Source organism: Manis pentadactyla, chromosome 1, assembly GCF_030020395.1.
Source record: "Manis pentadactyla isolate mManPen7 chromosome 1, mManPen7.hap1, whole genome shotgun sequence".
Taxonomy (NCBI): Eukaryota; Metazoa; Chordata; class Mammalia; order Pholidota; family Manidae; genus Manis; species Manis pentadactyla.
Window position 1 is genome coordinate 64,562,240 of NC_080019.1, and position 14,701 is coordinate 64,576,940.

General features: G+C 41.2%; 1 protein-coding gene across 1 annotated transcript in view; it reads left to right on the top strand.

The window, feature by feature from the left end:
* SLC6A20 (solute carrier family 6 member 20) overlaps positions 1 to 14,701 on the top strand; it is a 58,095-nt gene that overhangs the window by 22,786 nt on the left and 20,608 nt on the right. The window contains exons 6-7 of the mRNA XM_036883340.2: positions 162 to 403; positions 1,309 to 1,471. Coding sequence (XP_036739235.2) covers positions 162 to 403; positions 1,309 to 1,471 — 405 coding nt within the window. The remainder of the gene's footprint in view (positions 1 to 161; positions 404 to 1,308; positions 1,472 to 14,701) is intronic.

Here is a 14,701-nt window from a genome sequence, read left to right on the forward strand (position 1 = left end):
CTGCTGGGGAAAGAGGCCTGCTTCCCAGCCCCAGGCCTGCCTCGAACCTGCAGTGAGCCGTTGGCAAGTTCCTTCCCGTGTCCGGGCCTCCAGCCCTCCTCTGGTGGGAGTGCTTGGGATTCCCGCCAGGTTCCATTAGCCCTGTCCCGCTGGCTTTCCAGATGGAGCAGCTGACCAACCCCAAGGCCTGGATTGATGCAGCCACGCAGATCTTCTTCTCTCTCGGCCTGGGGTTCGGCAGCCTGATCGCCTTTGCCAGCTACAGCGAGCCCTCCACCGACTGCCAGAAGCACGCCTTCACCGTGTCCCTCATCAACAGCGCCACCTCCGTATTCGCCAGCATTGTGACCTTCTCCATCTACGGCTTCAAGGCCACCTTCAACTATGAAAACTGCTTGAACAAGTAAGCCTGGGCCACCCTAGTGAACCCCAGGCCTCCAGGGAGGGAGGAAGTCTCCAAAGCTCCAAACCAAAGGGACACCTTGGAACACGTGGACACAGAGAAGCCGAGGGGTGTGGGGCAAAGGGCACTGGCTTTGCAGCCCTCAATCCAGGGTTCAAATCCAGGTACCCCACCCACCACCACCACTGGGAGCTGATGGGCCTGGGGCAAGAGGCAAGGGCTGCCTGAAGGAATGAGGGCAGCTTCACATATTCAAAGCCCTTAACACAGTGAGGCACTCAACAAACCTTAGTTTCTTCTGCCCCGCACCGCCCTGACCTCAAAAATAACCAAAAGCCCTGTAGCTGAGCCACAGAAGTTACAGATCCGCTCCCTGTCATCCCTTACCCAAAACACAAGAAACATCGTTCAGAAGGTAGGCTGTCCAATGTGGTAAATGCTAGCCGTGAGTGGCTATTTACAAATTAAAATGTGAGTTTTATTAAAATTTCATTTAAATGAATTTAAATTTTGACTTAAATAGATTTCCATTTGAATGTGAATTAATTTAAATCAGTTCCTCAGTAGCACTAGCCACATTCACTCAGTTGGCATATGTGGCCAGTGGGGACCATAGGGAGCACAGATGGAGAATATTTCCGTCATCACAGAAGTTTTAGCACTTGTGGTCCTCGGTTGGTAGCCTGGCTGTGCCGGCTGGCTCCTTGTCCCTGACCCTGAGGCTTCTCCAAAGCCCTTCAGAAGCATCCTGCCCTTCAAAAGGCCACCAATCAAAAGATTCCCTTTGCCGGAGCAACCTCAGAAAAGAGGCCAAGGGAAGGGCAGCCCGGCATCCAAGCTTCCAAAAGGGTTCGTCAACAGCAGCTTTTCTGATGATGGAGATAATTGCATGCTCTACTCTGCAGGATGATTCTGCTGCTGACCAATTCGTTTGACCTTGAAGATGGCTTTTTGACAGCCAGCAACCTGGAGCAAGTGAAGGGCTACCTCGCGTCCGCTTTCCCCAGCAAATACAGTGAGGTGTTCCCACAAATTAAAAACTGCAGCTTGGAATCAGAGCTGGACACGGTAAGTTGCTGGCAGGGTCTCCACTTGCTTCTGTCCCTACGCTTCACAAGATCTTTGAGAGCCACCAATAAGAAAGTGCCACCTGAGGAATATTCTTCAGTCAGCCTCAGTGTCAAACCTGTATGTTATTTCCCATATGCTATCTGTCCAATCTAGTGGCAGCTGTTTAGTAAATTTGCCAGGACAGTGGGCCAGTGTCCGCTGGGGGGGCACCTGCTCATTCTCCCCCAGCAGGAGGCCTTTGTGGTCATCCTTCTCCTCTCAAGTCCCCGGGGGCTGTATCTGGGGATCCTGTCCATGCGGTTCATGTCCTCTTCATGTTGGATCGTGTGTCATCATTTCTAAAATGTGGACAGAGGTGTCTGGTTCCTCAGCTGCAACAGAGGTGAACTGCTTAAAGAACAGCGGACGGTCTGACTGGGGGTGTCCCCACAGCAGCTGCAGCTGGCGGCTGGGGCCTTGGTGCCCGTCGGGGTTAGCTGGCTGCCGGTGCCCTTGGCTCTGGCCCTGGCACTCTGCCTGAAGTCACTACTATCATCGGTCTTTTGAAGTATTTGTTAATGAACAGGCTTAAGTTGGCAGGATGGGAGCTAATATTCCAAGATTTCTTTTTGTGTGTGTGAAGGGGAAAGTATTTTGAGACACTGTTTTACCCCAGAAATGCGGATTCCCCCTTTCCGTCCTCACAGTTTCTTGTTTTCAAGTGCTAACTGTCCCATTTCTGAAAAAGGCAGAGCTAAGCCTGTGTACAGCGTCAGTACCAGCTGTCTTAAAACCTGAGTTTACATTGTTTGTTGCAAAAAGGTGCATGCAGTGTTCTCTGTGATGCTGGAAGCCAGTGTACCTGTCTTGCTGTGTTAGTCAGGGAACATTCTTTTTTTTTTTTTTTTTTTTTTTTTTAGATAATTATTTTTTATTGAAGGGTAGTTGACACACAGTATTACATTACATTAGTTTCAGGTGTACAACACAGTGATTCAACATTTATATACATGATAATTCTAAGTACCAGCTATCACCATACCAAGTTGTTACAATATTTTGACTATATTCCTTATGCTATACATTACATCCCGGTTGCTTATTTATTTTACAATTGGAAGTGTGTACTTTTTCTTGGTTGTTGTTGTTAGGGCATCTCTCATATTTATTGATCAAATGGTTGTTAACAACAATAAAATTCTGTATAGGGGAGTCAATGCTCAATGCACAATCATTAATCCACCCCAAGCCTAATTTTCGTCAGTCTCCAATCTTCTGAAGCATAACGAACAAGTTCTTACATGGAGAACAAATTCTTACATAGTGAATAAGTTACATGGTGAACAGTACAAGGGCAGTCATCACAGAAACTTTTGGTTTTGCTCATGCATTATGAACTCTAAACAGTCAGTTCAAATATGAATACACATTTGATTTTTAAACTTGATTTATATGTGGATACCACATTTCTCTCTTTATTATTTTTAATAAGATGCTGAAGTGGTAGGTAGATACAACATAAAGGTAGAAAACATAGTTTAGTGTTGTAAGAGAGCAAATGTAGATGATCAGGTGTGTGCCTGTAGACTATGTGTTAATCCAAGCTAGACAAGGGCAATAAAACATCCACATATGCAGAAGATTTCTCTCAGAACAGGGGGGGTGAGGTTCTAAGCCTCACCTCTGTTGATCCCCAATTTCTCACCTGATGACCCCCCTGCAACTGTGCCTGTCTTAGGTTGTTCCTCCCTTGAGGAATCTTACCCGTCTCTGGCTAACCAGTCATCTTCCGGGGCCATACAGGGAAATGTTAAGTTGGTAAGTGAGAGAGAAGCCTTATTGTTTGAAATGGTTAGCTTTTTATTTCTTTGCATATTTATGCCCTGTGGCTTCTATGCCCAGCATTTGTCTTGAGGTATCTTTACCACTTGGAGGAGTTATGATACTCGGTAAATTTGATATGAGGCACGAATTCTATTTAAGAATTCGTTGTAATTAGGAAGGAAGAAGAAAAGCTATAGAAGTAGCAGGCGGGAGAAAACATGGGAAGATTGATTATTTCTTTGATATATCTTCTTGTAGAGTAACTTCAGCATGTATATATTTTAAGCTACTACTTAAATTGCGCACACACATTAACATAATAGGAGTATAGTTACATAACCAAAGCATACCTGTAATTACCAGCCATCTCCAGTGAAACCAAGAAAACCAGTTAGGCACCCTAGGCATTTGTGAAAACTTATCAATGATATGATGGTTATTATCTAACTGAATTTGAATAGTTTGAGAAAAATCAGACAAATTAAAACAACCCATTCCTGGGCACTGTTCACATCCCATATGTTCTTTTAACAGTAAATAGTCTGTAGTTGTAAGATTTTGGAGCGCTACAATTTGCACTTCTCCTAATTCTTGGTTGAGTTCCAACAGTATAGATCCAGTCAAATTTGTTGTTTTACTGTATGCACAGGCCAGCTTAGATATCTCCTTCATTCCCATGGCAAGTCCAGGAGCTGGTGGGATGAGTGCATCTACAGCTGTAGCAGTGCGTGGATCTTTGTTGGGGTTTTTTGATGATCATCTTCTGGCATGAGTCTTCCAGAGAGTGCTGATGTTGGAAGTTCTCTTTCATATCGTATCTTAGTTCATTTTCGGGGTAGCCCAATTAGGCTTTGATCTTCTGTATAAACGCAAACAGACCCTTTGCCTACACTTTTATATGTCCTTTATATCATTGTGTAGAACTCATTAGAGGTCACCACATAGGAACTGCATTTTTTTTTTTAATCATTAATCTACACTTACATGACGAATACTTTGTTTACTAGGCTCTCCCCTATACCAGGTCCCCCCTATATACTCCTTAACAGTCACTGTCCATCAGCGTAGCAACCTGTTGTAGAATCACTACTTGTCTTCTCTGTGTTGTACAGCCCTCCCCTTTCTCCCACCCCGCTATGGATGCTAATCTTAATACCCCCCTACTTCTCCCCCCCTTATCCCTCCCTACCCACCCATCCTCCCCAGTCCCTTTCCCTTTGGTACCTGTTAGTCCATTCTTGAGTTCTGTGATTCTGCTGCTGTTTTGTTCCTTCAGTTTTTCCTTTGTTCTTATATTCCACAGATGAGTGAAATCATTTGGTATTTCTCTTTCTCTGCTTGGCTTGTTTCACTGAGCAAAATACCCTCCAGCTCCATCCATGTTGCTGCAAATGGTTGGATTTGCCCTTTTCTTATGGCTGAGTAGTATTCCATTGTGTATATGTACCACATCTTCTTTATCCATTCATCTATCGATGGACATTTAGGTTGCTTCCAATTCTTGGCTATTGTAAATAGTGCTGCGATAAACATAGGGGTGCACTGATCTTTCTCATACTTGATTGCTGCATTCTTAGGGTAAATTCCTAGGAGTGCAATTCCTGGGTCAAATGGTAAGTCTGTTTTGAGCATTTTGATGTACCTCCATACTGCTTTCCACAATGGTTGAACTAACTTACATTCCCACCAGCAGTGTAGGAGGGTTCCCCTTTCTCCACAGCCTCGCCAACATTTGTTGTTGTTTGTCTTTTGGATGGCAGCCATCCTTACTGGTGTGAGGTGATACCTCATTGTAGTTTTAATTTGCATTTCTCTGATAATTAGCGATGTGGAGCATCTTTTCATGTGTCTGTTGGCCATCTGTATTTCTTTTTTGGAGAACCGTCTGTTCAGTTCCTTTGCCCATTTTTTAATTGGGTTATTTGTTTTTTGTTTGTTGAGGCGTGTGAGCTCTTTATATATTCTGGACGTCAAGCCTTTATCGGATGTGTCATTTTCAAAGATATTCTCCCATACTGTAGGGTTTCTTTTTGTTCTATTGATGGTGTCTTTTGCTGTACAGAAGCTTTTCAGCTTAATATAGTCCCACTTGTTCATTTTTGCTGTTGTTTTCCTTGCCCGGGGAGATATGTTCAAGAAGAGGTCACTCATGTTTATGTCTAAGAGGTTTGTGCCTATGTTTTCTTCCAAGAGTTTAATGGTTTCATGACTTACATTCAGGTCTTTGATCCATTTTGAGTTTACTTTTGTATATGGGGTTAGACGATGGTCCAGTTTCATTCTCCTACATGTAGCTGTCCAGTTTTGCCAGCACCATCTGTTGAAGAGACTGTCATTTCGCCATTGTATGTCCATGGCTCCTTTATCAAATATTAATTGACCATATATGTCTGAGTTAATGTCTGGATTCTCTAGTCTGTTCCATTGGTCTGTGGCTCTGTTCTTGTGCCAGTACCAAATTGTCTTGATTACTATGGCTTTATAATAGAGCTTGAAGTTGGGGAGTGAGATCCCCCCTACTTTATTCTTCTTTCTCAGGATTGCTTTGGCTATTCGGGGTCTTTGGTGGTTCCATATGAATTTTTGAATTATTTGATCCAGTTCATTGAAGAATGTTGCTGGTAGTTTCATAGGGATTGCATCAAATCTGTATATTGCTTTGGGCAGGATGGCCATTTTGACGATATTAATTCTTCCTAGCCATGAGCATGGGATGCGTTTCCATCTGTTAGTGTCCCCTTTAATTTCTTTTAAGAGTGACTTGTAGTTTTCAGAATATAAGTCTTTCACTTCTTTGGTTAGGTTTATTCCTAGGTATTTTATTTTTTTTGATGCAATTGTGAATGGAGTTGTTTTCCTGATTTCTCTTTCTGTTGGTTCATTGTTGGTATATAGGAAAGCCACAGATTTCTGTGTGTTGATTTTGTATCCTGCAACTTTGCTGTATTCCGATATCAGTTCTAGTAGTTTTGGGGTGGAGTCTTTAGGGTTTTTTATGTACAGTATCATGTCATCTGCAAATAGTGACAGTTTGACTTCTTCTTTGCCAATCTGGATTCCTTGTATTTTTTTGTTTTGTCTGATTGCCGTGGCTAGGACCTCTAGTACAATGTTAAATAACAGTGGGGAGAGTGGGCATCCCTGTCTAGTTCCCCATCTCAGCGGAAATGCTTTCAGCTTCTCGCTATTCAATATAATGTTGGCTGTGGGTTTTTCATAGATGGCCTTTATTATGTTGAGGTACTTGCCCTCTATTCCCATTTTGCTGAGAGTTTTTATCATGAATGGATGTTGAACTTTGTCAAATGCTTTTTCAACATCTATGGAGATGATCATGTGGTTTTTGTCTTTCTTTTTGTTGATGTGGTGGATGATATTGATGGACTTTCGAATGTTGTGCCATCCTTGCATCCCTGGGATGAATCCCACTTCGTCATGGTGTACGATGGTTTTGATGTATTTTTGAATTCGGTTTGCTAAAATTTTGTTGAGTATTTTTGCGTCTACGTTCATCAGGGATATTGGTCTATAGTTTTCTTTTTTGGTGGTGTCTTTGCCTGGTTTTGGTATTAGGGTGATGTTAGCTTCATAGAATGAGTTTGGGAGTATCCCCTCCTCTTCTATTTCTTGGAAAACTTTAAGGAGAATGGGTATTATGTCTTCCCTGTATGTCTGATAAAATTCCGAGGTAAATCCATCTGACCCGGGGGTTTTGTTCTTTGGTAGTTTTTTGATTACCGCTTCAATTTCGTTGCTGGTAATTGGTCTGTTTAGATTTTCTGTTTCTTTTTGGGTCAGTCTTGGAAGGTTGTATTTTTCTAGGAAGTTGTCCATTTCTCCTAGGTTTCCCAGCTTGTTAGCATATAGGTTTTCATAGTAGTCTCTAATAATTCTTTGTATTTCTGCGGGATCTGTTGTGATTTTTCCTTTCTCATTTCTGATACTGTTGATTTGTGTTGACTCTCTTTTCCTCTTAATAAGTCTGGCTAGAGGCTTATCTATTTTGTTTATTTTCTCGAAGAACCAGCTCTTGGTTTCATTGATTTTTGCTATTGTTTTATTCTTCTCAATTTTATTTATTTCTTCTCTGATCTTTATTATGTCCCTCCTTCTGCTGACCTTAGGCCTCATTTGTTCTTCTTTTTCCAATTTTGATAGTTGTGACATTAGACCGTTCATTTGGGATTGCTCTTCCTTTTTTAAATATGCTTGGAGTGCTATATACTTTCCTCTTAAGACTGCTTTTGCTGCGTCCCACAGAAGTTGGGGCTTAGTGTTGTTGTTGTCATTTGTTTCCATATATTGCTGGATCTCCATTTTGATTTGGTCATTGATCCATTGATTATTTAGGAGCGTTTTGTTTAGCCTCCATGTGTTTGTGAGCCTTTTTGTTTTCTTTGAACAGTTTATTTCTAGTTTAATGCCTTTGTGGTCTGAAAAGTTGGTTGGTAGGATTTCAATCTTTTGGAATTTACTGAGGCTCTTTTTGTGTCCTAGTATGTGGTCTATTCTGGAGAATGTTCCATGTGCACTTGAGAAGAACGTGTATCCTGTTGCTTTTGGATGTAGAGTTCTGTAGATGTCTATTAGGTCCATCTGTTCTAATGTGTTGTTCAGTGCCTCTGTGTCCTTACTTATTTTCTGTCTGGTGGATCTGTCCTTTGGAGTGAGTGGTGTGTTGAACTCTCCTAGAATGAATGCGTTGCATTCTATTTCCTCCTTTAGTTCTGTTAATATTTGTTTCAGGTATGTTGGTGCTCCTGTATTGGGTGCATATATATTTATAATGGTTATATCCTCTTGATGGACTGAGCCCTTTATCATTATGTAATGTCCTTCTTTGTCTTTTGTTACTTTCTTTATTTTGAAGTCTGTTTTGTCTGATACCAGAATTGCAACACCTGCTTTCTTCTCTCTGTTGTTTGCTTGAAATATCTTTTTCCATCCCTTGACTTTAAGTCTGTGCGCGTCTTTGGGTTTGAGGTGAGTCTCTTGTAAGCAGCATATGGATGGATCTTGCTTTTTTATCCATTCTATTACTCTGTGTCTTTTGATTGGTGCATTCAGTCCATTTACATTTAGGGTGATTATTGAAAGGTATGAATTTATTGCCATTGCAGGCTTTAAGTTTGTGGTTACCAAAGGTTTAGGGTTAGCTTCTTTACTATCTTACTGTCTAACTTAACTCGCTTGTTGAGCTATTATAAACACAGTCTGATGATTCTTTATTTCTCTCCCTTCTTATTCCTCCTCCTCCCTTCTTCATACGTTGGGTGTTTTGTTGTGTGCTCTTTTTAGGAGTGCTCCCATCTAGAGCAGTCCCTGTAGGATGCCCTGTAGAGGTGGTTTGTGGGAGGCAAATTCCCTCAACTTTTGCTTGTCTGGGAATTGTTTAATCCCTCCTTCATATTTAAATGATATTCGTGCTGGATACAGTAGTCTTGGGTCGAGGCCCTTCTGTTTCATTGCATTAAGTATATCATGCCATTCTCTTCTGGCCTGTAGGGTTTCTGTTGAGAAGTCTGATGATAGCCTGATGGGTTTTCCTTTGTTGGTAACCTTTTTTTTCTCTCTGGCTGCTTGTAATACTTTGTCCTTGTCTTTGATCTTTGCCATTTTAATTATTATGTGTCTTGGTGTTGCCCTCCTTGGATCCCTTGTCATGGGAGTTCTGTGTACCTCTGTGGTCTGAGAGGCCATTTCTTCCCCTAGTTTGGGGAAATTTTCAGCAATTATTTCTTCAAAGACATTTTCTATCCCCTTTTCTCTCTCTACTTCTTCTGGAATGCCTATGATTCTTATATTATTTCTTTTATATTGATCACTCAGCTCTCTTAAAATTCTTTCATTCCTGGAGATCCTTTTATCTCTCTCTGCATCAGCTTCTCTGCGTTCCTGTTCTCTGTTTTCTAGTCCATTAATGGTCTCTTGCATCTCGTCCATTCTGTTTTGAAGTCCTTCCAGAGCTTGTTTTATTTCTGAATTCTCCTTCCTTAGTTCTTGCATATTTCTCTGCAAGTCCATCAGCATGGTTATGACTTTTGTTTTGAATTCTTTTTCAGGTAGACTGGCTAAATCTATCTCCCCAGATTCCTTCTCAGGGGAAGATGTAGCAGATGCCGAAGCTGTCTGGGTTAGTCTTGTCTGGATCATATTTTTTTGCCTTTTCATGTTGACAGGTGCTATTGACTGTCAGCTGGGAGGGCCAAAATTTTCACTTACTACTGGCCTTTCTTTACTGGGGCAACTGCGACTCCTAGTGGCTTGTGTTGGGTAATTGCGTGTAGAGTGGGTCTTTGTGTCTTGCCTGGCCGGGAGGGAGAAATTTCCCTTTCTGTGGGCGGAATTTGTCTCAGGCTGCTTCTCTGCTTTCGCAGCGCCCGGTGGGGTGATGGATGGGGGGGCTGCTTGACTGTTTGCCTCCGTGAGGGGTCTCAGAGCTGTTGCCCAGGGGGTTAGTGCACCCGGTTTTCCCTGTAATTTCCAGCTGCTGTACTGTGACCTGGGTTGTTTCCGTCAAGCTGTTAAGTCCCTGTCCCTTTAAGAGTTTCAAAAAGCCCCCGCTTTTCTTTGTCACAGGGGCATCAGCTTCAGCACCCGCTCTGAGGTCTTACCCCCTGTTCTCCCAGTATACAGGGCCCCCTGGGCATGTACTGTGTCTGCGCTCTGGCCCGGATGGCTGGGGCTGGGTGTTCGGCAGTCCTGGGCTCCGTCTCCCTCCCGCTCTGCCTGCTCTTCTCCCGCCGGGAGCTGGGGGGAGGGGCGCTCGGGTCCCGCCGGGCCGGGGCTTGTATCTCACCCCTTTCACCAGTCGCTGGGTTCTCACTGGTGTAGCTGCAGTCTGGCCACTGTCCTGCGTCTTCTGGTCTCTCTTTTAGGGCTAGTTGTGTTTGTTGTATTTTCAAAAGTATATATGTTTTTGGGAGGAGATTCCCACTGTCCTACTCACGCCGCCATGTTGGCTCCGCCGTCAGGGAACATTCTGAATTAGTTTTCCTGCACCTCTTAGAGGACGAGGGGCTCCTGACCACCATTCTCCCCAGACCCTGCACAGAAATCTTTGTTAAGATTGCAGATACTTTGGGGTCTCCATTTCCTTTCTTCCTTTTCGTTTTCTCTTTTTAAGTTTTAAAAATACAGGAAAGTATAAGGAATAATACAACAAGCACCCATATATCTACCCCCTTAAATGAATAACTCTAAACATTTTGTCATTTGGGGCTCAGATTTTTTTATCTAAAGGAAAATAACATTTCAGAGACCAAGTTAAAGTGCCCTTTGTCACCTGCCCCAAGTTTTCCCTGCTCACCAGGGGCAAGAACCTACATTTTGACATTTTTATTACCCATATTCTTAAATAACATTATTCTTTTGTCGTCACTTTTTACATGGAAATAAATGGTCCTGGGAGATATCTTTCTCATTCAACATTTTATTTTCAAGATCTGATCATAACACATATGGAGTCTCATTCAGTCATTTTAAGTGCTGCATTTTATTTCATCATGCAAATATACCCCAGTTTATTTATCCATTCCCTTACTAATACACATTTTGGTGTCTTAAAAAAAATTTTTTTGCTACTGTATTTTTTGCTACTAAAATCACTTTTAATATTTTATAGAATTACCTTTACTATGCTGAAAACTTTTTAATTTTTTTTTGGTATCATTAATCTACAATTACATGAGGAACATCATGTTTACTAGACTCCCCCCATCACCAAGTACCCCAACATACCCCATTAGAGTCACTGTCCATCAGCATAGTAAGATGCTGTAGAATCACTACTTGTCTTCTCTGTGTTGTACAGCCCTCCCCTTGCCCCTCCCCTACATTATGTCTGCTAATAGTAATGCCCCCTTTTTTCCCCCTTATCCCTCCCTTCCCACCCACCGTCCCCAGTCCCTTTCCCTTTGGTAACTGTTAGTCCATTTTTGGGTTCTGTGACTCTGCTGCTGTTTTGTTCCTTCAGTTTTTTTCTTTGTTCTTATGCTCCACAGATTAGTGAAATCATTTGATACTTGTCTTTTTCCACCTGGCTTATTTCACTGAGCATAATACCCTCTAGCTCCATCTATGTTGTTGCAAATGGTAGGATTTGTTTTCTTCTTATGGCTGAATAATATTCCTTTGTGTATATGTACCACATCTTCTTTATCCATTCATCTACTGATGGACACCTAGGTTGCTTCCATTTCTTGGCTATTGTAAATAGTGCTGCGATAAACATAGGGGTGAATCTGTCTTTTTTAAACTGGGTAGCTCCATTCTTAGGGTAAATTCCTAGGGTGGAATTCCTGGGTCAAATGGTATTTCTATTTTGAGTTTTCTGAGGAACCTCCATACTGCTTTCCACAATGGTTGAACTAATTTACATTCCCACCAGCAGTGAAGGAGGGTTCCCCTTTCTCCACAACATCACCAACATTTGTTGTTGTTTGTCTTTTGGATGGTAGCCATTCTTACTGGTGTGAGGTGATATCTCATTGTGGTTTTAATTTGCATTTCTCTGATGATTACGATGTGGAGGATCTTTTCATGTGCCTGTTGGCCATCTGAATTTCTTCTTTGGAGAACTGTCTGTTCAGATTCTGTGCCCATTTTTTAATTGGGTTATTTGCTTTTTGTTTCTTGAGGTGCGTGAGCTCTTTATATATTTTGGATGTCAACCCTTATCAGATCTGTCATTTATGAATATATTCTCCCATACTGTAGGATGCCCTTCTGTTCTATTATGGTGTCCTTTGCTGTACAGAAGCTTTTCACCTTGATATAGTCCCACTTGCTCATTTTTGCTTTTGTTTCCCTTGCCCAGGGAGATATGTTCATAAAGAAGTTGCTCATGTTTATGTCCAAGAGATTTTTGCCTATGTTTTTTACTAAGAGTTTTATGGTTTCATGACTTACCTTCAGGTCTTTGATCCAGTTTGAGTTTACTTTTGTGTGTGGGGTTAGACAATAATCCAGTTTCATTCTCTTACATGTAGCTGTCCAGTTTTGCCAATACCAGCTGTTGAAGAGGATGTCATTTCCCCATTGTATGTCCATGGCTCCTTTATCATATATTAGCTGACCATATATGTTTGGGTTAATATCTGGACTATATTTTGTTCCACTACTCTGTTGGTCTGTTCTTATGCCAGTACCAAATTGTTTTGATTACTGTGGCTTTGTAGTAGAGCTTGAAGTTGGCAAGCGAGATCCCACCCACTTTATTCTTCCTTCTCAGGATTGCTTTGGCTATTTGGGGTCTTTGGTGGTTCCATCTGAATTTTAGAACTATCTGTTCCAGTTGGTTGAAGAATGCTGTTGGTATTTTGATAGGGATTGCCTTGAATCTGCAGATTGCTTTAGGCAGGATGGCCATTTTGACAATATTAATTCTTCCTAGTCAAGAGCATGGGGTGAGTTTGCATTTATTAGTGTCATCTTTAATTTCTCTTAAGAGTGTCTTGTAGTTTTTAGGGTATATGTCTTTCACTACCTTGGTTAGGTTTATTCCTAGGTATTTTATTCTTTTTGATGCAGTTGTGAATGGAATTGTTTTCCTGATTTCTCTTTCTGCTAGTTCATCGTTAATGTATAGGAAACCAACAGATTTCTGTGTATTAATTTTGTATCCTGCAAATTTGCTGAATTCAGATATTAGTTCTAGTAGTTTTGGAGTGGAGTCTTTAGGGTTTTATTTTATTTTATTTTATTTTTATTTTTTTTATTTTTTTATTGAAGGGTAGTTGACAACAGCATTGCATTACATTAGTTTCATGTGTACAACACAGTGATTCAACATTTATATACATGATAATTCTAGGTACCAGCTATCACCATACCAAGTTGTTACAATATTTTGACTATATTCCTTATGCTATACATTAAATCCCGGTTACTTATTTATTTTACAATTGGAAGTGTGTTTATATATATATATATATATTTTTTTTTTTGTGAGGGCATCTCTCATATTTATTGATCAAATAGTTGTTAACCACAATAAATTTCTGTATAGGCGGGTCATTACTCATTGCACAATCATTAATCCACCCCAAGCCTAATTTTCGTCAGTCTCCAATCTTCTGATGCATAACGAACAAATTCTTACATAGTGAATAAGTTACATGGTGAACAGTGCAAGGGCAGTCATCACAGAAGCTTTCGGTTTTGCTCATGCATTATGAACTATACACAGTCAGTTCAAATATGAATATTCATTTGATTTTTAAACTTGATTTATATGTGGATACCACATTTCTCTATTATTATTATTTTTAATAAAATGCTGAAGTGGTAGGTAGATACAAGATAAAGGTAGAAAACAGAGTTTAGTGTTGTAAGAGAGCAAATGTAGATGATCAGGTGTGTGCCTGTAGACTATGTGTTAATCCGAGCTAGACCAGGGCAATAAACATCCATGTATGCAGAAGATTTCTCTCAGAATATGAGGGGGGAGGTTCTAAGCCTCACCTCTGCTGCTCCCCAATTTCTCACCTGATGGCCCCCCTGCGACTGTGCCTGTCTTAGGTTGTTCCTCCCTTGAGGAATCATACCCGTCTCTGGCTAACCAGTCATCTTCCGGGGCCATACAGGGAAATGTGAAGTTGGTAAGTGAGAGAGAAGCCTTATTGTTTGAAAAGGTTAGCTTTTTACTTCTTTGCATATTTATGCCCTGTGGCTTCTATGCCCAGCATCTGTCTTGAGGTATCTTTACCACTTGGAAGAATTATGATACTCGGTGAATTCGACATGTGGCACGAGTTCTATTTAAAGGTTGTGATTAGGTAGGAAGAAGAAAAGCTATAGAAGTAGCAGGCAGAAGAAAACCTGGGAAGATTGATTATTTCTTTGACATATCTTCTTGTAGAGTAACTTCAGCATGGATAGGTTTTAAATGACTAATTAAATTGTGCACACACATTAACATAATAGGAATATAGTTACCTAACCAAAGCATACCTGTAATTACCAGCCATCTCCAGTGAAACCAACAAAACCAGTTAGGCACCTTAGGCATTTGTGAAAACTTATCTATGATATGGTGGATATTGTCCAACTGAACTTAAACAGTCTGAGAGAATTCAGATAAACTAGAACACCCCATTCCTGGGGACTGTTCATATCCCATATGTTCTTTTAACGATAAATAGTCTGTGGTTGTAAGATTTTGGAGTGCTACAATTTGCACTTCTCCTAATTCTTGGTTGAGTTCCAACAGTATAGATCCAGTCCAATATTTGTTTTACTGTATGCACAGGCCAGCTTAGGTATCTCCTTCATCTTTCCCATGGCAAGTCCAGGAACTGGTGGGATGAGTGCATCTACACCTGTGACAGTGCGTGGATCTTTGTTGAAGTTTTTTTTTTTTTCCTGATCATCTTCTGTCATGAGTCTTCCCGAGAGTGCTGATGTTGAAAGTTCTTTTTCATA